The sequence below is a fragment of the Pelophylax lessonae genome (assembly GCF_965119305.1).
Source record: "Pelophylax lessonae genome assembly, chromosome: 2".
Classification (NCBI taxonomy): Eukaryota; Metazoa; Chordata; class Amphibia; order Anura; family Ranidae; genus Pelophylax; species Pelophylax lessonae.
The window spans coordinates 318702904-318724776 of NC_138769.1; the positions used below are offsets into that span (position 1 = coordinate 318702904).

General features: G+C 40.3%; 1 protein-coding gene across 1 annotated transcript in view; it reads right to left on the reverse strand.

The window, feature by feature from the left end:
- The window catches only part of CRYBG2 (crystallin beta-gamma domain containing 2), a 221013-nt gene that overhangs the window by 81234 nt on the left and 117906 nt on the right, over positions 1-21873 (reverse strand). Inside the window, exons 2-3 of the mRNA XM_082248058.1 lie at positions 14995-15088; positions 2366-3864 (exon numbers count right to left, since the gene is read on the reverse strand). Coding sequence (XP_082104184.1) covers positions 2366-3864; positions 14995-15088 — 1593 coding nt within the window. The remainder of the gene's footprint in view (positions 1-2365; positions 3865-14994; positions 15089-21873) is intronic.

The window sequence follows — 21873 nt, forward strand, 5'->3', positions numbered from 1 at the left end:
ATATATATATATATATATATATATATATATATATATATATGTATACTGCTCAAAAAAAATGAAAGGAACACTTTGAAAACACATCAAATCTCAGTGGGGAAAAATCTCATGTTCAATACCTATACTGATATGGACTTGGTTATTTGTTAGGAACAAAAGGACGCCACATTGTTTGATGGAAATTAAAATGATTAACCTACAGAGGGCTGAATTCAAAGACACCCCAAAAATCAAAGTGAAAAAATGATGCAGCAGAATAGTCCATTTTGCTGAAATTTCATTGCAGGAATTCAAAATGGTGCTCAGTAGTTTGTATGGCCCCCACGTGCTTGTATGCATGCCAGACAACATCAGGGCATGCTCCTAATGAGACAATGGATGGTGTCCTGGGGTATTTCCTCTCAGATCTGGACCAGGGGATTACTGAGCTCCTGAACAGAATGAGGTGCAATGTGGCGGCGTTGGATGGACCAAAACATAATGTCCCAGAGGTGTTCTATTGGATTTAGGTCAGGCGAGCATAGGGGCGATTCAATGGTATCAATTCCTTCATCCCCCAGGAACTGGCTGCATACTCTCTCCACATGAGGCCAGGCATTGTCATGCACAAGGAGGAAACCAGGACCCACTGCACCAGCATAGGGTCTGACAATGGGTCCATTGGCAGTTAGCCTGTAGAGGTCTGTGTGTCACTCCATGGATATGCCTCCCCAGACCATCACTAACCCACTACCAAACTGGTCATTCTGAATAATGTTACAGGCAGCACAACGATCTCCATGGCTTCTCCAGACCCTTTCACGTCTGTCATGTGCTCAGGGTGAACCTGCTCTCATCTGTGAAAAGCACAGGGTGCCAGTGGTGGACTTGCCAATTCTGGTGTTCAATGGCAAATGCCACTCAAGCTCCACAGTGCCGGGCAGTGAGCACAGGGTCCACTAGAGGACGTCGGGCCCTCAGGGCACCCTCATGAAGTCTGTTTCTGATTGTTTGGACAAAGACATTCACACCAGTGGCCTACTGGAGCTAATTTTGTAGGGCTCTGGCAGTGCTCATCCTGTTCCTCCTTGAACAAAGGAGCAAATACTGGTCCTACTGATGGGTTAAGGACCTTCTACAGACCTTTTCAGTTCTCCTAGATGAACTGCCTGTCTCCTGGAATGTCCTCCATGCTCTTGAGACTGTGCTGGGAGACACAGCAAACCTTCTGGCAATGGCACGTATTGATGTGCCATCCTGGAGGAGTTGGAATGCCTGTGCAACCTCTATAGGGTCCAGGTATCACCTCATGCTACCAGTATATGATCATATGGGACTAGGGCGTCCAAAGAAAGAAGGGAAAAAAAAAAAGAAAGACCAAGAACTACTTCAAGAACTGGAGTAGCCATGCTTTTCCCCTTCTTTCTTCAGACGCCCTAGTCCCATATGATCATATCATTGTCTACTGGGATGTAGGTATCTTATATCTGGTTGTTATAAACCTCAACACAATCAAATCCTTTTTCATGCTACCAGTAGTGACACTGATGCTAGCCAAATGAAAAACTAGTGAAAAACAGTCAAAAAAGATGAGTAGAGGAAAAAAATGTCAGTGGCCTCCACCTGTAAAACCATTCCTGCTTTTCAGGTTGCCTCGTTGTTGCCCATCTAGTGTACCTATTGTTAATCTCATTAACACCAAAGCAGCTGAAAAAGATTTTACAACCCCCTCTGCTACTTAACTGACCAGATCAATATTCCAGGAGTTTAATTGATTTGATGCTAAATTCTGATTAAAAAAAGTGTTCCTATAATTTTTTTGAGCAGTGTATATATATATATATATAGATATATATCTATATGTCTATAAATATCTATATATATATATATAGATATCTATATATATCTATATATATATATATATATCTATATATATATAGATATATATATATATATATATATATATATATATATTATGCCATATTTTATTGGCTTTATTTTTTAAAAAAATAATATATAATATATATATATATATATATATATATATATATATATATATTTAGATATATATATATATATATATATATATATATATATATAATGCCATATTTTATTGGCTTTATTTAAAAAAAATAATCCTGTTATATATGAAAAAGATGAACTTTACAATTTTTAACATGTTATTTTTTATGTATGTCTCTGGTCTACTTCTATCTATCTCTCCCTAGGTATATCTGAAATCTCTGTTGAAGTATGCTGGTATGCTCAGTTCATGTATATAATCTGATCTCTGTGTAGGATATATTCTGTTCTAGTATCTATAAAACATTATTTTCATAAAAGGAGCTCTAGCATTATTGTCATGTGCCGCCCACCCAGTCCTCACCTTTCCAGATGTTCCCCCTGAGAGCTCTCAGATACACTCCTCTTCTTTAAGCTCTCCTCCTTCTGTGCTGATTTCTTTTCAGGTTGCTCTGATGTTTCCGAGAGTGATTGAGCTAATACCTCTCTAGTACCCGCCCCATAATAGCCACATGCTTGAGATTCCAACGAAGGTGACAGCTTCAAATCTTGTCCTACAAGTTCATCTCCTTTCACCAAGTCCTGTGCCAGTGCAGGCAGCTGGCTTTGCGCTTTTTCCTCTTTAGTCATAGTAATAATAACTTGGTATTTTATTTTGGGTGTACTAGGAGATGTGCGACCTTTAATATTTTCCTCCACTGGTGCATGGAGTTGAGAGAGATTAAGTGTGGCTTCTTGTTCTCTTGTATTGGAGTGTATGGACCTTGTTACATTATGTTCCTTATCTCTAATGGTGTCCTGATCCAGGTGGTCCTGTGATTGTATGGTCTCCTGAATTTCCTTTTGCAAAGAGTTTCTGTTTGGAGGCATATGTTTTTGGTTAGATACTTTTTGCTTTGTACTTTTTGTGGATGAATGTAAGTACTTTGGACCTTCAAATTCAGAGGTATTTTTGCCTTCTCCATTTAGGGGTATGTTTTGACAGGAGACTGTTTCAGTACTATCATTTGGAGTCACATTTTCAGAAAGCATGCTAGTATAAACATTAACTTGATTTCTTGATTTCCCATTTTGTATTTTTGCTTGACTTAGGCTGTTCAAACCTGACTGACTCTGACATTGGGAATTTTGTTTTTGTATATCAGTATATGTACCATTTTTCTGTCTCGGAAGGATACCTTCTTTGTAACCTACATCTGATTTTAGTGCAATCCCTTTTTGAGATGTTTGCTCTATTTTTTCCTTCGGTGACATAAGATGATGAATTGGACTTCGATAACGTAAGTGCTTTTTATCTTCTTCCAAAACCTCTGAACTACGGGTTTCATCATAGAAAGGATTGAGTTGTGAATCTGGAGTACTGTGTTCTGGTGTTAGGTAGTCTTTTAGTATACTCTCTGCCCAGCATGGGAGGGACTCATCTTCATCTTCACCTTCCAGTTTCCCTAGAAAGGTGAGTGGCAGCTGCAGCTGATTACTTCTTCCTTTGAAAGCAGGGTGTCTTGGACTACAATCCTCATTATCATTTGTCAAATAGTCAAAAGATGTTGAAACCTCTAGAGCCTTTTGCCCCCCTAGCTGCCTTTTGGAACAATGATCTGAGCTTTTAGAGGCAAATTCTGAGTAAGCCGATTCAACAATGCAGGATACGGGACGCCTGTTTTTCAAATCCAAATCACTTCCAACAGCTGGCCTATCTAAGCGCCCCATTGACCGATGAGATTGTGATGGGGATGATGCGTTAGCGTCAACATCGTGATATTCCTGCACACTGGACCTTTTTTTGCGCCAGGTTAGACTCCCAAACCTCTGGAGTAAGTTTGAAGACGGGAGTTCTAGGTCCGAGTAACTGAAAGATCTAGCCTATTGGCAGAAAGAGAAAAAAAAAATATGAGTGTGAACAGTTCACAAAAGTCCACTATTTACTGTAAAAGTGGAATGTCCCTCTTAGCAATATAACTCAACAAACAAAGTAATTGCCAAACAGATTGAAAAAGAATCAAAAGATTTAATCAACTATTATACAATTTAATCTTTCTGTATGCGTTTTTTATGTATGTAAATTAAAGCAACATAATAGACTTGTTTCATGGCAGAGCCCCTTTAATGAGACCCTGTCATCTTGCCCATGCAAGGCAAAGTGACACTGTCCCTGCAAGCAGTGTCCCCTGCCAGGGCTCCCTTGCTGCTCTTTTCTTTGCTGCACCTGGCAATAAAAACTCAGTGCTTTCAGATATGGGGGACTGTGTGACATAGTTACATAGTAAGTGAGGTTGAAAAAAAGACACCAGTCCATCCAGTTCAACCTATGATGTGTGTGTGTGTTTGCTGTTAACCGTACATTGTATACCCCTGTATGTTGCGGTCTTTAAGGTGCCCATCTAATAGTTTTTTGAAACTATCAATGCTCCCTGCTGTTTGCGGAACAGAATTCCATATTCTTACTGCTCTGACAGTGAAGAACCCCCTACGTACTTTAAGGTTAAACCGCCTTTCCTCTAGTTTTAGTGAGTGGCCACGTGTCTTATTGTATTCCCTTTCTCTGAATGGGTTTTTCCATATGCTAGGGTTGCCAGTACAATATTTGTACATTGATATCATATCCCCCCCTCAATCGTCTCTTCTCCAGAGAGAATAAGTTCAGTGCTTGTAGTCTTTCCTCATAGCCGATGCCCTCCATTCCCCTAATTATTTTTGTTGCCCTTCTCTGGACTTTCTCCAGTTCCAGCACATCCTTCCTGAGGACCGGTGCCCAGAACTGGACAGCATACTCCAGATGTGGCCAGACCAGAGTCTTGTAGAGTGGAAGAATAATCTCTTTATATCTGGAGTGAATCCCCTTTTTTATACATCCCAGTATTCTGTTGGCTTTGCTTGCAGCGGCTTGGCATTGCATGCCACTGCCAAGCCTGTTGTCTACCAGTACCCCCATGTCCTTTTCCATCCTAGACTCACCCAGAGGTTCTCCCCCCCCCCCCTAGTGAGTAGCTTGCTTTCTGGTTTCTGGCACCCAAGTGCATTACTTTACATTTTTCAACATTAAACCTCTTCGCCCATGTAGTTGCCCACCCCATAATTTTGTTCAGGTCCGCTTGTAAGGTTTCCACATCCTGCATAGAAGATATTGGCATGCCTAGTTTAGTATCATCCGCAAATACTGAGATTTTACTCGATATCCCCTCCTCTAGATCATTTATGAATAAATTAAACAGGATTGGCCCCAGGACAGAACCCTGGGGGACCTCACTTTCCACACCCGCCCAATCTGAGTACTCCCCATACCTCATACCCTGTGATAGTGCTCGGGTCTACCAGCCAATCACTAGGCCTGAGCATTGTCACATGACCAAGAGATTGACACTGCTGCTCCCCCTAGTGTCCAGCCTTAGCTACACTAGGGATAGTAGTGCTTGCTGGATTGGAGGAACAAACTGCTAGAAAGCGGTGGCAAGGTGAGTAAAGTGGATCAAGAAGACCCCTTTGCAGAGACACTGTCACTGTGCCCTTCATGGGCAAGGTGACAGTGTCCCTTTAAAGTGGATTAAATGTCAGATATGTTTTCATTTTATGTGCAAGTAATCCATGGCACTCACAAGTATTTTTTACATTTCAAAGACACAACTGTACTCCTGACAATGCCTTTATCCTCCTTTCTTCCCAAGAGGCTAGCACCATCTTTTTTAAGACTTTATTTATGGCCAGCATCTACTTCCTGAGATTCTGGCTTGTAGGTGACACAATCATGGAAATCATGAGGGAGGGAGTGGGAAGGGGAATGCTGGAGTGCTGCCTGAAGTGGTATTAAACCCAAATCCAAGATTGTAATATACTGCATCTTACCAATCATTATATACCTCTGCTTTTACCTGGAGATCAAGCTAGTAAAACACCTTCTGTGTTAGAGTGCCTCAACTCTGGATGAATGAACACAGGGGGCATATTTGGACAGCAGCATTGTCAGTCTTGGGAGAGGAGAGTGTTAGATGTACTAGCAGATTTAAACACACTAACAAACTGAAGCCAAGCCAAATTCCAGCTCATATTTTTTAAGCAGTTACAACAGGAGTCTTGTTCCTTTTGGGATAAATGTTTTACATAAAAAAAATAAAAATAAATAGCCAATTGCTGACCGCCCGTCGCAAAAATACTGCGACAGGCTGGCGGCTTCCCCGCTACCTGGGGGTGCCCGCCCCCATTAGCCAGTGGGGAAGCCGCCGGGCACCCGCAATCGCTCTCCGAGGACTACTGTTGTAAACACAGCCGGCCGTTGTTCTCTCTGGAATCAACACAAGGGCCTGTGATCCTCCTATTCAGGATCACAGGTCTCTGTGTTGATTCCACAAGTCCCTCCCCCATACAGTTAGGAAACACCCCCTAGGCTCACACTTAACCCTTTGATCGCCCGAGTTAACTTCTCCCTGCCAGTTTCATTATTACAGTAGCAGTGCATATGTTTAGCATTGATAGCACTGATGACTGTAGTAATGTCACTGGTCCCCCCAAAAGTGTAAAAAATGTCAGGGGTTCAATCTGTCTGCCGCAATTTCGCAGTTCTGCTAAAAAGCGCAGATCGCCGCCATTACTAGTAAAATAAATAAATAAATAAATAAATAAATAAAAATGACATAAATCTTTCCCCTGGTTTGTAGACGCAATAACTTTTGGCAAACCAATCAAAATACACTTATTGGGATTTTTGTTTACAAAAAAATATGTAGCAGAATTCAAATTGGCCTGAAATGATAAAAAATTTGATTTTTCAATTTTTTTGGGGGGAATGTTATATAGCAGAATGTGAAAAAAATATATATTTTTTCAGAATTGTCGCTCTTTTTTTGTTTATAGCGCAATAAATAAAAATTGCACAGGTGATCAAATATGACCAAAAGAAAGCTCTATTTGTAGGAAAAAAAGGACATCAATTTTATTAGGGTACAGCGTCGCACGACCGCGCAATTGTCAGTTAAAGTAACGCAGTGCCGAATCGCAAAAAATGGCCTGGTCATTAAGGGGGCAAAAGCTTCCGGAGCTGAAGTGGTTAAATAAACGCTGACCATTCTAAGCCCCCTATCAATGGTAAATGGTTTGGTTTCATCCCTGTAACTGCTACATCAGCAAGAAAGTTTGTTCTTTTAACAAAAAAAAACCCGACTTACTGGCCAGATTACCAGATAGAAGAAGAAAGCCATAAAAAATGAATACAGCCATCACATCTAAAAATTGGTAAGCTGAAATTTAATCACTGTTTGCTTTTGTTTAATACCACTTTAAAGTATTGGTGGCCATAAGGGCAAAATAGGAAAAACATATGCAGTACATCTCTGCAATACATCCAGGTTTAGCCTGGAGTTCTACTTTAAATATCCTGGCCACGGGTTTACTTTAATGTGGCAGATATTTGGGATGTGACTTTAATTTTTTAGTAAGTCAACTTTTTGTTTTACAGATACAGGCGTGTATATTTTACACCATTTTTTACTATATTCAGTCTGCTTCCTGACAAACAACTATAGAAAGAATGAGTGTCTAATTTTAGACCTGATGGGTGGACTTGCTTTGAGACAAAGAGAGAAAAAGGCTAAACCAACAAGAGTGTGCAGTACATGTAAAAGGTAGCTTCATACATAATAAGTGTAGCACTGTCCCTGTAGGGCTTGCTGTGTAATGACTTCTTAGGTCTCCTCTGATTACCTGCAGAGAGTCACTTAAGAGTACAGTTCACACATTCATCCTTTTTTTTTTTTTTTAAGAAAAATAAATCTTTATTGAGCATAGGAAAGTCATTGTACAAATAACATGTCGCAACATAACACATAAGCAAAACATCAAGCAAAACATCCAGTACAATGAAAAAAATATAGAAAACAAGCACCGCATGGTAAAACAGGAGCAAACTATAAAGGCAATGTGCTATCTTGCAGTACATGGAACAATGCTCAAGAACCGCCATAACAGAACAGGAAAAACAAACCTAACGTCAGAGGAAGAAAGAAGAGGTAAGAACCCCGAAGAGGCGTGTAAGAATAGCAGAGGACTAAAGAGGGGGCAAGGAGGACGACACATTCATCCTTACCCCCAAAGGCTCGTTACTCAAAATACAGACCAGGGGTATTTGTTTTTGGTATTTATTGTGAAACTTGGATGGGAGAAGGAAATAGTGGGATAATCCAACTTGAACTATTTACAGCTGATAAGGACAACTCTCACTTGGCCTCACCAGGTTACTTGCAGAAGCAGTCACACTGCTTTAACCATACTGCCAATTGTATGGAAAGGGTTAAGTCTTCTTGCTCTCTCTCCAGCAACAGACTTGGTGAACTACATTATCTTCAGGATACTCTCTAGCATCCCCTTTTTCTAACACTCGTCCACTGACTCTTCTAGGTGAAGGGATGGCCCCCCTCAGGTCAGACCCCTTGACACATATCTGTACTCACTGTATGCAGAATCAGATCCTTTCCAGTGTCTCCCTTCCAGTAAGCTTTGCAGGACCTCTGGGTTCAGTTTCTCTCTAGCTCTTAAGCCCTCAGGTCCACCACCTGAGGCCACATGGCAACTTCTACAGAGGATGAGGCAACCGCCCCCTCCCTCTGGGACTCCACTCTCCAGCTGAAAGACCCCAAACACATGTTCTCTTGGCATTTATATAGTATCACATCATGACCAGAGGCACTTTCCTCTGCCAATCACCAGGGCTGAACTAAATGCCTGTGCACTCATTTTTCAGGTTTCCTCCCACTGTCCAATATGCCTCCCTATTGGACCAGTGTGAAATACTTCAGACAAACTAAGCTGCACCTGAGCACAATGAGCAGACCTCACTAGCAGATTCTGCTGTCTGGTAGGCAGAGCACAATATAGATTTACCTGGCAATCCTTCTGGTAAGCAGAAAATATCAAAGACTATACTCTCTCTGTAGCACCTACCTAGGAGGGGGCTACATAAGCAAACATGGTTTCGCCCATCATTTTCTGCATACATTTAATGTATATATACTATATTGTCAAATGTATTGGGGCGCCTGCCTTTACATGCACATGATCTTTAATGGCATCCCAGTCTTAGTCTGTAGGGTTCAATGTTGAGTTGGCCCACCCTTTTCAGCTATAACTCTTCTGGGAAGGCTGTCCACAAGGTTTAGAAGTGTGTCTATGGGAATGTTTGACCATTCTTCCAGAAGCGCATTTGTGTGGTCAGGCACTGATATTGGATGAGAAGGCCTGGCTCACAGGCTCCATCCTAATTCATCCCAAAGGTGTTCTATGGGGTTGAGGTCAGACTCAGGACTTGTGCAGGCCAATTAAGTTCCTCCACCCCAAACTCACTTATCCATGTCTTTATGGACCTTGCTTTGTGCTCTGGTCCAAATCATTTGGTGGAGGGGGGATTATGGTGTGGGGTTATTTTTCAGGGATTGGGCTTAACCCCTTAGTTCCAATGAAGTGAACTCTTAAGGTGTCAGCATATCAATACATTTTAAACAGTTTCATGCTCCCAACTATGTGGGGAACAGTTTGGGGATGGGGATGGCCTCTTCCTGTTTTAACATGACTGCGCACCAGTGCACAAAGCAAGGTCCATAAATACATGGATGAGTGGGTTTGGGGTGGGGGAACTTGACTGGCCTGCAAAGGGTGGGCAAACTCAATATTAAACCCTATGGACTAAGACCGGGATGCCATTAAAGTTCATGTGCGTGTAAAGTCAGACATCCCAATACTTTTGATATTATAATATTATATATATTAATATATTTATACAGTAATACAGTAGATAGATAGATAGATAGATAGATAGATAGATAGATAGATAGATAGATAGATAGATAGATAGATAGATAGATAGATAGATAGATAGATAGATAGAAATAGATATATAAACAAACTACTCTTTAAACCACATGTGTCAAACACAAGGCCCGTGGGCTGAATCCGGCCCTCCAGGCCATTTCATGTGGCCCTCGCACCTCTCCTGCAGCCCCCCTCTGGTCTTCCCCCAGACCCTGTACTATCTGCTTTCCAGCAATGCCTTCAGCTTTTTCCTAGCAGCAGTTCAAGGTAAGGGAGGGTGGGGACTCAAATTCTGATGGTGGGGAGGCTCTTCACGTCATATGTAAGGTTAGGGGATGCTCTGGACATCTAGTCTTACAGATACAACTGGCCCTTTTGAGGGCAATCATATTGCAGATGCAGGTTGTGATTAAATTGAGATTGACACACCTGCTTTAAACCATTAACAGACAGTGATATAACTGTTTACATTAACCTGTGAAAATTCAGAGGTCATTTTGGGGTGCACTTACACCTGCAAATTGCTTTTAACCACTTGCCGACCGCCCACAGTATATTTACTGCGGCAGTCAGCCCCTCCTGGGCAAAGTGACATAGTACTACGTCGCTCGCCCAGAAGCCTGCAGGGGGCGAGCGCGCGCCGCCGGAGGCACGCTCCCGCCCCCGCTCGTTCCCCTGCATCCCCGCGCATGTGACCACTCGCATGTGATCACTCGTGATCTCCCGGTGGAGAGGGAGAAAGGCAGGCGGCTGATGTAAACAAAGCCGCCTGTCATTCTCCCTGATGTAACAGCAGAGATCATACGATCCTGCTATGTAGGATCATATGTCTCTGTGGTTACATCAAAAGCCACACCCCTTTACAGTTAGAAACACGCCCCTAGGGACACACTTAACTCCTTGATCACTAATAAAATTAACCCCTTCCCTGACAGTGTCATTTTTACAGTAACAGTGCATATGTATAGCACTGATTACTGTAGTAATGTCACTGGTACCCCCAAAAGTGTCAAAAATGTCAGTCAGGGGTCCGATCTGTCTGCCGCAATGTCGCAGTCCCGCAAAAAAAATTGCAGATCGCCGCCATTACTCGTTAAAAAAAAAAACAAAAAAAATAACATAAATCTTTCCCGTAGTTAGTAAACGCAATAACTTTTGCGCAAACCAATCAAAATATGCTTATTGCGATTTTTTTTTTACCAAAAATATGTAGCAGAAAACAAATTGGCCTAAAATGTTAAAAAATTTAGATTTTTACATTTTATTTTTGGGAATTTCATATAAAAAAATTTTGAAAAATATTGTTATTTTTTCAAAATTGTTGCTATTTGTGTTTATAGCGCAAAAAATAAAAATCGCACAGGTGACCAAATAGCACCAAAAGAAAGCTCTGTTTGTGGGAAAAAGAAGACGTCAATTTCATTTGGGTACAGCTTTGCTCGACCGCGCAATTGTCTGTTAAAGCCACGCAGTGCCGAATCGCAAAATAGGCTCTGGTCTTTGAGCAGCCAAATCCTCCGGGGCTTAAGTGGTTAATGGGACCGCCTCTCTCAGCTAATCGCTGGTATGGCAAGGTGCATTCGCAGGTGTGAATGCACCCTTAGAACTCCTAACTACATGTAGCTTCTTTCAAAGCCAAACTCTAGGGTTTTTTTAAAAAAATGATTTCGCTCTGTCCCCTACCCTAAACGTTAGGGGATGAATGCTTGACAAGTGTAGGGGTAGAGAAATAGGATGTAATACTTACCTTAGTCCTTGTTCCAGCAGTCTTCTAGCTCTCTCCTTTCTCTTCAAATCTCTGGGCTGTGGGCAAGCCCCCTGCAGTTCTCATGTACAATGCAAGACTGCTAGTCCTGCATTGTACCTGATGACATTACAGTGGGGCCGCCTCCAAAAGTGCCAAAGAGAAAAGGCCGCACAGCGTGATGCAAGCCCGTCAGAAAGAGGAATAAGATAAGCATTATGGCTTATTCTTCTACCCCTAGGTATAAAGAACATTTAACCCTTGCAGTGTGGGTTTAAAAAGAAATCCCAGAGTGGGGCTATATAATAATATAAGCCTGAAGCTGCGTGATCTGTATTTTATAAACACGTGAGTGCTTTCATACTTTGTCATAGTAAATAATCATTAGTGACCTAATTAGCATTAGAGCAGGAAAAACTCACAACATGCTGGTTGATTCTTCTAGATTCTGCTAAGTCAGAATACCAGGAATTCTGGGAGGTAGGAGGTTCATGGTAAATCAGTTGGAAGGAATCTCCTGTGACACACTGGCTAGGCATGATGTTGATAATTAGTTTTTATTAGAATATGTCAGGGAGAATCCATTTACTGCACAGAAATATATAATGATACTCTGCCCTGTGACAACAGCAGTAATGAAGCAGAAAAGAAGTCAGCAATTTTCTGGTCTCGGTTTAAATCCTTAATAAGCAGCTTTACAAAACGAGTGACTACATTTCTAATGTGTGCTTCAGATTTAAAAGAAAACACCAGAACCTTGCACTACTATGGCCTCATGCACACAGGGCGTTTTTACAGCTGCATTTAGGAGCGTCAGACGTTTTTTTTTTTTTTGCAGCTTAAATAGGCTACTCCATGTTATTCTATGAACACACGGATTTTTAGGAGTTGCAAGTGGTTGGTGATAGTATTATGTTTTATTTAAACATGTTTTATTTAAATGTTATGGTCGTGCTTATTTGAATGATCGGAGTTCTACTTTAAACTTGTTGTATTGAAGTCTCTGTGTATCTGAGATATTCTTCCTCTAAATTTCCTCCCATTGTTTCTGAAGTTCTGGGAATGCTTGTTGGGCAAATAGTATTTTGTTATTCTGGGATGTTTGCTATCCTGTTGTACTATACACACCTATTTCCTGTATGTAAAGGTATATTTTTAAGTGTTTTTGCTGACGTGTATAGACTACAGACTCCTGTTTTTTGAATATCCTATATAAGACGCAAAGAACGAAAATAAAACAAAGTAACCCATTCACTATACTTACGTGTGAGTGCGTTACTTCCAGAGCTCTGAAGTTATGGACATGTAGAATGGAAAAAATATGCCGGCTAAGGTAAGTAGAAGAATACATAGATAAATCCCTAGATGCATAGGTTGAAATAGATAGATAGATAGATAGATAGATAGATAGATAGATAGATAGATAGATAGATAGATAGATAGATAGATAGATAGATAGATAGATAGATAGATAGATAGATAGATAGATAGATAGATAGATAGATAGATAGATAGATAGATAGATATGGATGGAATTGATAGATAGATAGATATGGATGGAATTGATAGATAGATAGATATGGATGGAATTGATAGATAGATAGATATGGATGGAATTGATAGATAGATAGATAGATAGATAGATAGATAGATAGATAGATAGATAGATAGATAGATAGATAGATAGATAGATAGATAGATAGATAGATAGATAGATAGATAGATAGATAGATAGATAGATAGATAGATAGATAGATAGATAGATAGATAGATAGATAGATAGATAGATAGATAGATTAGATAGATAGATAGATAGATAGATAGATAGATAGATAGATAGATAGATAGATAGATAGATAGATAGATAGATAGATAGAAATGGATCGAATCAATAGATAGATAGATAGATAGATAGATAGATAGATAGATAGATAGATAGATAGATAGATAGATAGATAGAAATGGATCGAATAGATAGATAGATAGAAATGGATCGAATAGATAGATAGATAGATAGATAGATAGATAGATAGATAGATAGATAGATAGATAGATAGATAGATAGAATCAATAGACGGACGGACGGACGGAGGGACAGACAGACAGACAGACAGACTTGCAGTTCTGAGATAATATTTTAGTTAATATATAGAAAGGGAAAAAAAAAAGAATAAAAAAAAAAAAGAAAGGGAATATGACGTGTAACATTAACCACTTAAGCCCCGGAAGATTTGGCTGCTAAAAGACCAGGGGGCTTTTTTCGATTTTTTACTGCGTGACTTTAACGGACAATTGCGCGGTCGTGCGACGCTGTACCTAAACGAATTTGACGTCCTTTTTTTCCCACAAACAGAGCTTTCTTTTGGTGGTATTTGATCACCTGTGCGATTTTTTGATCATGCGCTATAAACAAAAAAAGAGCGTGAATTTTGCAAAAATAACAATATTTTTCACATTTTTTATATGAAATTCCCCAAAAAAAATGTAAAAATCTAAATTTTTTAACATTTTCGGCCAATTTGTTTTATGCTATATATGTTTGGTAAAAAAAATCACAAAAAGCGTATTTTGATTGGTTTGCGCAAAAGTTATCGCGTTTACTAACAAAGGGAAAGGTTTTTATAATTTTTGGTGTTTAACGCGTAATGGCGGCGATCTGCGATTTTTTTTGCGGTACTGCGACATTGCGGCGGACAGATCGGACCCTTGACTGACATTTTTGACACTTTTGGGGTTACCAGTGACATTACTGCAGTAATCAGTGCTATACATATGCACTGTTACTGCAAAAATGACACTGGCAGGGAAGGGGTTAACTGTATTGGAGAGGGAGGGGTTAAGTGTGTCCTAGGGGCGTGTTTCTAACTGTAAAGGGACATGGCTATTGATGTAAAAACAGAGATTAACGGTCCTACATAGTAGAACTGTCTGATCTTCATTTTTACACCAGGGAGAATGACGGGCGGCTTGTTTACATAAGCCGTCCGCCTTTCTCCCTTCACCGGAGCGATCGTGAGTGACCGGCGGACGATCGGGTCCACCGGTCACACGCACTGACTTGTCAGTGAACGAGCCGGGCGGGCGCGATTGGCTCACAAGTCAGTGACATGCGAGTGACGTACCCCTACGTCACTCTGCCTGGCCGGGGCTGATCGCCGCAGTATATAGTCGTACGGCGGTCGGCAACCGGTTAAGTTGTTATATATCAGGTATGGCATTCCTTTAGTTGGAAAATAGAAGAAGGCAGAGGAAGGCTGCTACACGCTAGCTCTGCTTACGTGGCTAAAATGTGCATTACCTCCAATACAAAATGCTTCTAAAAGCACGTTTTTACAGCTGCTCTTTCCTGGCGTGAGAACTGGCTTTTCAGCTCGTTTTTTTTTTTTTCAAATGCCCTGTGTGTATGAGGCCTTAGAATTGATCTGGATCTTTAAAAAAGCAACAACATCCTATCTGACCTTTGAATCCCTTGATGATCGTCTGAGCACAGAATCTTCAGATCTGGGGTGCCTAAGCCGAGGCAAACTTTGCGCTCCCTCTGGTACCTCATTCCTGGAAGAAACAGATCAGATAAGAAGTAGTAAAACGCATCAGCTATTTTATCTCTACAATTTTCCCTATCTGTGTACTTAAGCAAATAGGAAATCACCTGCAAATAACACAGTCACAGTCTCTATTTACAGAATGTGCTGTCACATTTATAACAGAGGTGTGTGTTTAGAATGAATAGCTGCTGATTGAAAATCACATCTTAATGAATCCATTCCAGCTAATCATAGTATGCAGGAGATACCATCTTATAAATGAATCATCATACTCCTCTAATTGGCTACTTTTCAGCTCTTTCCAGGTGTGATTTGATAACTCATCTTCCTAAGGTATGAATAATTAAATATGTACATGACAAAAGTAATTTATTTACTTGGGATGTTATTAAGTATGTTAAGTAGTATTAACCCCAAACAAAAATGTAATAGATTGCAGCTTACCAATCCTTAGATGTGGTGGCTGCATTCAGTTTCTTTTTTATGCTTTTTGTCCTTTTTTTAAATTATTATATAGGATTTATATAGCGCCAACAGTTTGCGCACCGCTTTACAACATGAGGGAAGACAGTATAGTTACAATACAATTCATTACAGGAGGAATCAGAGGCTCCTACTCGTTAGAGCTTACAATCTATTCTTCTATTCTAGATTTAGGATGAATTACTGCGCTTACTAAGGAAGAAGAAAAGAGGCTGCAGGCACTCCAATACAACAATATTGTTACTAACTTATATAATCCTTATATATGCCGTGCTCAAAATTTATAAAGTCAGATTACTCCCACTTATATAACAATTAAGGTGTAACCATTTAAAAAAGTGCTAGGTGCATATAGTGTAAACATCAAACGAATATGATATGTGTCATCGCATAATAGGAAACATAGATCTCCCAATGTATAAACTTATACTAATCCTGAAACAGAAATCACCCTTTTACATTTAAGTTAATAGATTAGTAAACAGAATAGAAAAGTGCTAAGTGCATATTGTGCAAAAAATATTAAAGTGCAAAATCATTGAGGAGCTGAGTATTAATGTTCTATCCAATGTGGGGGTCACTGTACCTCTCAATGAGTATTGACCACCTCCACAATTTGGAGACAGCTCACACAGTATAAGGGCCGGTTCACATTAGTGCGACCACAGAGATTGCATGTAATTCGGAGCGCACTGCTCCTAAATTACATGCGATCTCTGTGCGGTGCAAATTTCAGCCATACAGTTTGTATGGCTGAACTCGCACCGCAATTGCACTAAACACACACATGACCCTTTTTTTTATCCGCAGCAGAATCGGATCGCATGGTGGTTCACACTTAAATGTGGTGTTCCACTGAAACAAATTAAAAGCTTATATTAAAGTGCAATTATAAATTCCACTTAATAAAAAGGTGTCCAAAGAGTGAAAGTGTTGATCACAGAGTCATGCAAGCAATAGGTTAAAGGTCTCGTAGAAAACGACCATCACCGGTAACCTTCTCCTCTGGTAGACCAATTCACTCAGATATGCGTCCTTTCCCCAGGACCCAGGTACTCAGAAAACAAAAGAAAGCCTCAACATGGTGTAATAACGCATGGATAAGTATATTTATTAAAGTAGAAAACGTACAGTATAGAAGATGAATAACGGCAATGCATAGTGATCACAATCAATTGGTACAAGCGTAATAATAGGGTGGCAGGTTCACTGTAACCCTTAACCCGATGTACGTTTAGTCTCCAAAGACTTCTTCTGGGGTAGAAGACTTTGTAAGATAAAATGTACGTCGGGTTTGGGTTACAGTGAACCTACCACCCTTTTGCTCTTGTACGAATTGATTGTGTGTTATTGTGACTCTGAGTATAGAGTGTTAGTGTAGTGTTAGTGAAGTGTTAGTGTAGTGTAGTGTCAGTGTAGTGTGAGTATAGTGTAGTGTTTCATTATAGTGTTAGTATAGTGTCTCAGTATAGTATGAGTATAGTGTAGTGTCATGTAGTGTTAGTGTAGTGCAGTGTTTAACACAGCATTACATAACATTTAGTGCTTTATACCCTTTTTTGTTGCTAAACTTGTTGACAGCGACGCTGGTGTTCCCCCTCTTTTATTTATTTTTTTAATAGTTTTTACATTTATGTCAGCAGCAGTCCTCAATTTAAAGTGCACCAAACACCAATTTTCATTCAATAAAGTGCATCCATTCACACATTTCCCATTTTCTAAAAAATGTGGGTTTTAAGTTCCCCCCATCATGTCTGGGAGGCCAAGAAGGAGAGGCAAATGTTCCCATGCCACTATGAGGGAGCCAGCAGTGTCTGTGTCCACAGGCATAGGTGGACGTGGGCCATCCTCAGGCAGGGCACATTTTTCTTTGTTTAGTGATGTTGCCCATGCTATCCACCCACAGCATGCAGAGAAGTTGGTGGACTGGCTTACTAAACCAGCCTCATCCTCCTCACCCCCTATGACCAAGTGATGCATTTAAAAAAAATGTTAGTCCTCGGTGCCCAGGGTTGTCAGCTTAAACATCCCATCGGCAGCATCTTCATCATATGGTCGAAGATTATTTAGGGGTGAAAACAGACACAGAGAACTTTCCAGTAGATGATCGACTGGGTTACTGGTCATAAGAATAGACCAATGGCCAGAACTTGCCCAGTATGCAATTAAGCTGCTGGGCTGCCCTGCAACCCAGAAAAAGGCATTCAGTGCTGCCGGAGGTTTTCTGACAGATAAAAGAGTGCATCTGTCCACAGACTCCATTGACCGACTGACATTTTTCAAATGAATCAGTCCTGGATTAAAAGCAGCTATCAAGCCCCTGATGTCGATGTCGCTGATTAAATGTTTTTGGGATCTGGAATCTCTGCAAGACTGTCTAGGCTGCCTAGCTTTATTGGTGTTGATTTTATCTTGAATTATTTTTTTGTTATAGATTTCATGGGCAGAATAAACACCCAAGGACCAATTTTTCTGCAACTGTTTGACCGGGGCATATAGTTTCAGTTTTTTATAGCAAGGTCAAATCTTGCTTTCATCAAGAGTACCTCTATAGGGTTACGGTGTGAAGGCACCACCAACACACAAAGCCAATTATTTCTGCACCTGTTACCTCTATTCAAAGTCTGCGAGAGAGAAACCAGACTTTATCTAAAAAACATGTGTTAATATTGGCCTGAGTGTACTATAATTTGGCTTCTTCACATAAGGCTTGCTGACTGTGGTGCAAAACTGCGTTATTTCCTTCCAAATTCTGCCAAAGAGAAACCAAAAATTGTCCAAAAAATCTTGTTCTGAGTGCACTAAATTGTGACCTCACCATACAGACTGGCTCCCCAAGCCGTTGTTTTCAAAATAAAGAAACCTTGCAAGGCAATGTCATTGTTTTCTTTATAAATGTCAGTTTTGCTGCAGAAGGTTCTATACTCTGTACAGATGCGCCACTTTACAGGCAGACTAAGGGGACCCCCCCAGACACTATATTTAAATCATTTTTTCATTTTTATTGTTTCACTTCAAGCATCAAAAAAATCACTATCTCCAATGGTTTAGAGAGGCTGGATTCATCCTTCTTTTTATGGATAGTGTAGGATCCACTGACAATGGGGTATTTGACGTAGTGGTGAGCTTGAGCACGATATGGCCATATGGTGGGACCAAATCCCCATTTTTATTTATTGATTGCCTTTATATTTGATAGTCATTTATTTTGCATGTGTACGCTATTCTCTGTAAATATGCATGTTGCTTGGTTCATAGCTGCACCAGCTTTAGAAATACATGTTCAGGGTGTGCCCCCCCCCCCAGCTCTTTGTTTATTTGTCTAAAAAATCACTGCTCCTTTAAAAAAAAATGTTTTTAAATACATTTTGCATTGGTACATGTCCCCCAGGGCAGTACCCAGGCCCCCATGCCCTTTTTATGGCCAATAACTTTCATTTAAGCCTTCAAAATGGGGACCTTTTCAAGTTTGGGCCTCTAGACTTTATTAGGGTTTGCGGGTTCAGGTCCGAATTTTTGTGACGTTCGAGAGTTCTGGTGCGAACCTAACCGAGGGGTGTTTGGCCCAACTCTAATGTTGGGGGATTCCATATCTTGGGTTGGATTTTAGAGTGAGGAGTATGCTGTATTAGCCAAAGATGTAATTGTTATGTACAGTATACTGTTCTTTTGTGCAGTGTTTGAGCCACTGTCTTTACGCTGTTGACTGTTAAGTCACTGGGGTTGATTTATCAAAACTGGAGAGTGCAAAATCTGGTACAGCTGTGCATGATTGCCAATCACCTTCTAACTTCAGCTTGTTCAATTAAGCTTTTACAATAAAAATTGGAAGCTTATTGGCTTCTATGCAGATCTTCACCAGATTTTGCACTCTCCAGTTTTAATAGATCATCCCAACAATCTTTTAATGTTATATTCATGTGTAAAACTGGAATAAAAACTATTTAAAAAAAAATATTTTATGTCAAGATATGTTTAGAAGCAGTCACTCCCAGCACTCAGAGGTCCTCCACAGTTGGACAGGACTATAAAACAACAGATCCATAAACACCTGAAATGCTTGGCGGATGTAGCCCTCCTCAGATTGGAGAATCCAATGTGGAACTACAAAAAGAACAGACAGGAAGGCGCAAGCACTCCAACAACACCCCGCTATGCATAGCGGGGTGTTGTTAGAGTATGTATATCCTGCACTGTATGGCATCTTGGGTTTTACATCCTCTAACATCATGTTGTACCTTTGTGAGTATCCATTTTTATCAGTTTTATATCTTCCAATACATTTTTGGTAATGCACTAGGTGCTTGCGCTTTCCTGTCTGTTCTTTTTGTAGTTCAAGACACGTATATAAAAATCTATCGTATTTTGGAGCTATCACCAAGAGGTCCCTGGAGTAGCCTGGCTTTCAGTTTGGCAATCCAATCCTGGTGCTATTTAAATTATGCTGCTTACTGGCAGAATATAAGCCCCCGAAACACGTTGGGTTTTTCATTTAAGTATCTTGATGAATAAAATTCTTACTGGACTTGTCCATTTTTTGTGGTGCTCTCATCCTTCCATTATTCTACAATTTATAAAGTTTGACTTGGGTTGTTTTCAACCTCTCAAATACATTAAAGTCTGCTCCAAGAACGCTTTTTTGCTTCACAGAGTGTTGTGGGGTTGATGTAAAAAAAACAGGGCAACCAAATAGATGTATTGTCTGTTGCATTGAGTCCTCTCCTTTCATGAGACTTCCTGTACCCAGACACAAAAAGAGTAAAATTATAGTAAAGTCTCGTTTTTTTTCAGTTAAGAATAACAAACATGTAATACTTGCCTGCTCTGCGCAGTGGTTTTACACAGAGCAGAACAAATCCTCCTCATCTTGAGTACCTCTTCGGTGCTCCTGTTGAGTGCCCCAACAGCAAACAGCTTGCTATGGGGGCAACCCAACCAAGCCACACCTCCATGTATCCATTTAGACACTGCTTCCCGCCCTGCCCCTTTTATCTCCTCATTGGCTTACTGACTTTGATTGACAGCAGCGGGAGCCAATAGCGCCACGCTGCTGTCTCAGCCCATGGGGAGAGGAGTTCCAGGCAGCCAAGACACTCCTGCAAAATTGCTGGATGCAGATGGGGCTCAGGTAAGTATTAGGGGGGTTGCTGCACACAAAAGGCTTATTTTCTTCAAGCGTAACACCTCTTTGTTGAGAAAAAAACAATCTCCCTTTTGGTGATCTATGTACAGTACAAGGATTTTAACAAACTTTGTTGCAGATTCCTACCTTTTGTTATTCTGAAGAAATCCCTGTTTGTTTCTCTGTGCTGAGTGGGTCAAATGGGAGTGGTTTCATAATTATAAACCAGCTGTGCATCTGCAGGGCTCTAATGAGGAAATCTGCCGGGTCTGCATCCCTTTAGACGTGTTCCTATTGGGAGTATCTCACCAAAAATGACATTTTTGTTGCAGGGGATGCCAGAAATGTGACTTGTATCTTAGGCAGACTTCCTAGAAAATCTATGAGCCAATCACACAAGCAGGAAATGATGTTTCTGTGGTGTGGTCAGTACACATTCTGTGTATGGAACAACTCCAGGTAGCCATATTGCATTGCATTTTCAGAAAATTACGGCTGCAGGTTGAAAAGTAAAGGTCATTTTTTTTTTTTAAGGTCATTTTTAATAACATTCAATTACAATATAACTTGTGTCGCAATTGTATACACTATATTGTTTTTTCTTTATTTGCTATTTTTTTTCCTCACAAAAGTGGAGTTACCCTTTTTTGTCCCCACCCTCTTGGGAACTTAGAGAGAAGTTATATATAACTATATAACTGTATAGTGATCTGTTACTATTTTTCTGTTTGCTGTGGCTAAAGCCTATAAGGGCTGAAATGCATCAGCAGTTTTGTGTATTGGATCCTTTACTCCTGTAGGACATCTAATAAAGAGTTTTATAAGAGCATTGGACACCATGTTGCCAACTTTTTCTAACTGAATGTCTGATTCGAACAGCTTGTGGAGGCTCTGGTTTAGGCACAGGAGCTGGTCCCTAACTTTTGATTTAGAATCCAAGGGTGGTAGCAATACATTCTCTTGTTATGGACATTGTATATTTCCAAAAGGTTACACTTCTGCATAGTAATCACAGGGTGTCGCTCTCTTGGCACAGCGACCATTCAGAGAAGGCATTGCATTTTTTGAATAACAAATAGATAATAATACATAGTTCTGCACTGCATGTGATTCTTTCTTCTTTGCAATGCATTTATCAGTACTGCTTACACTGAGGGAACATAGTTGATCTTCTGAAAGCTTTAACT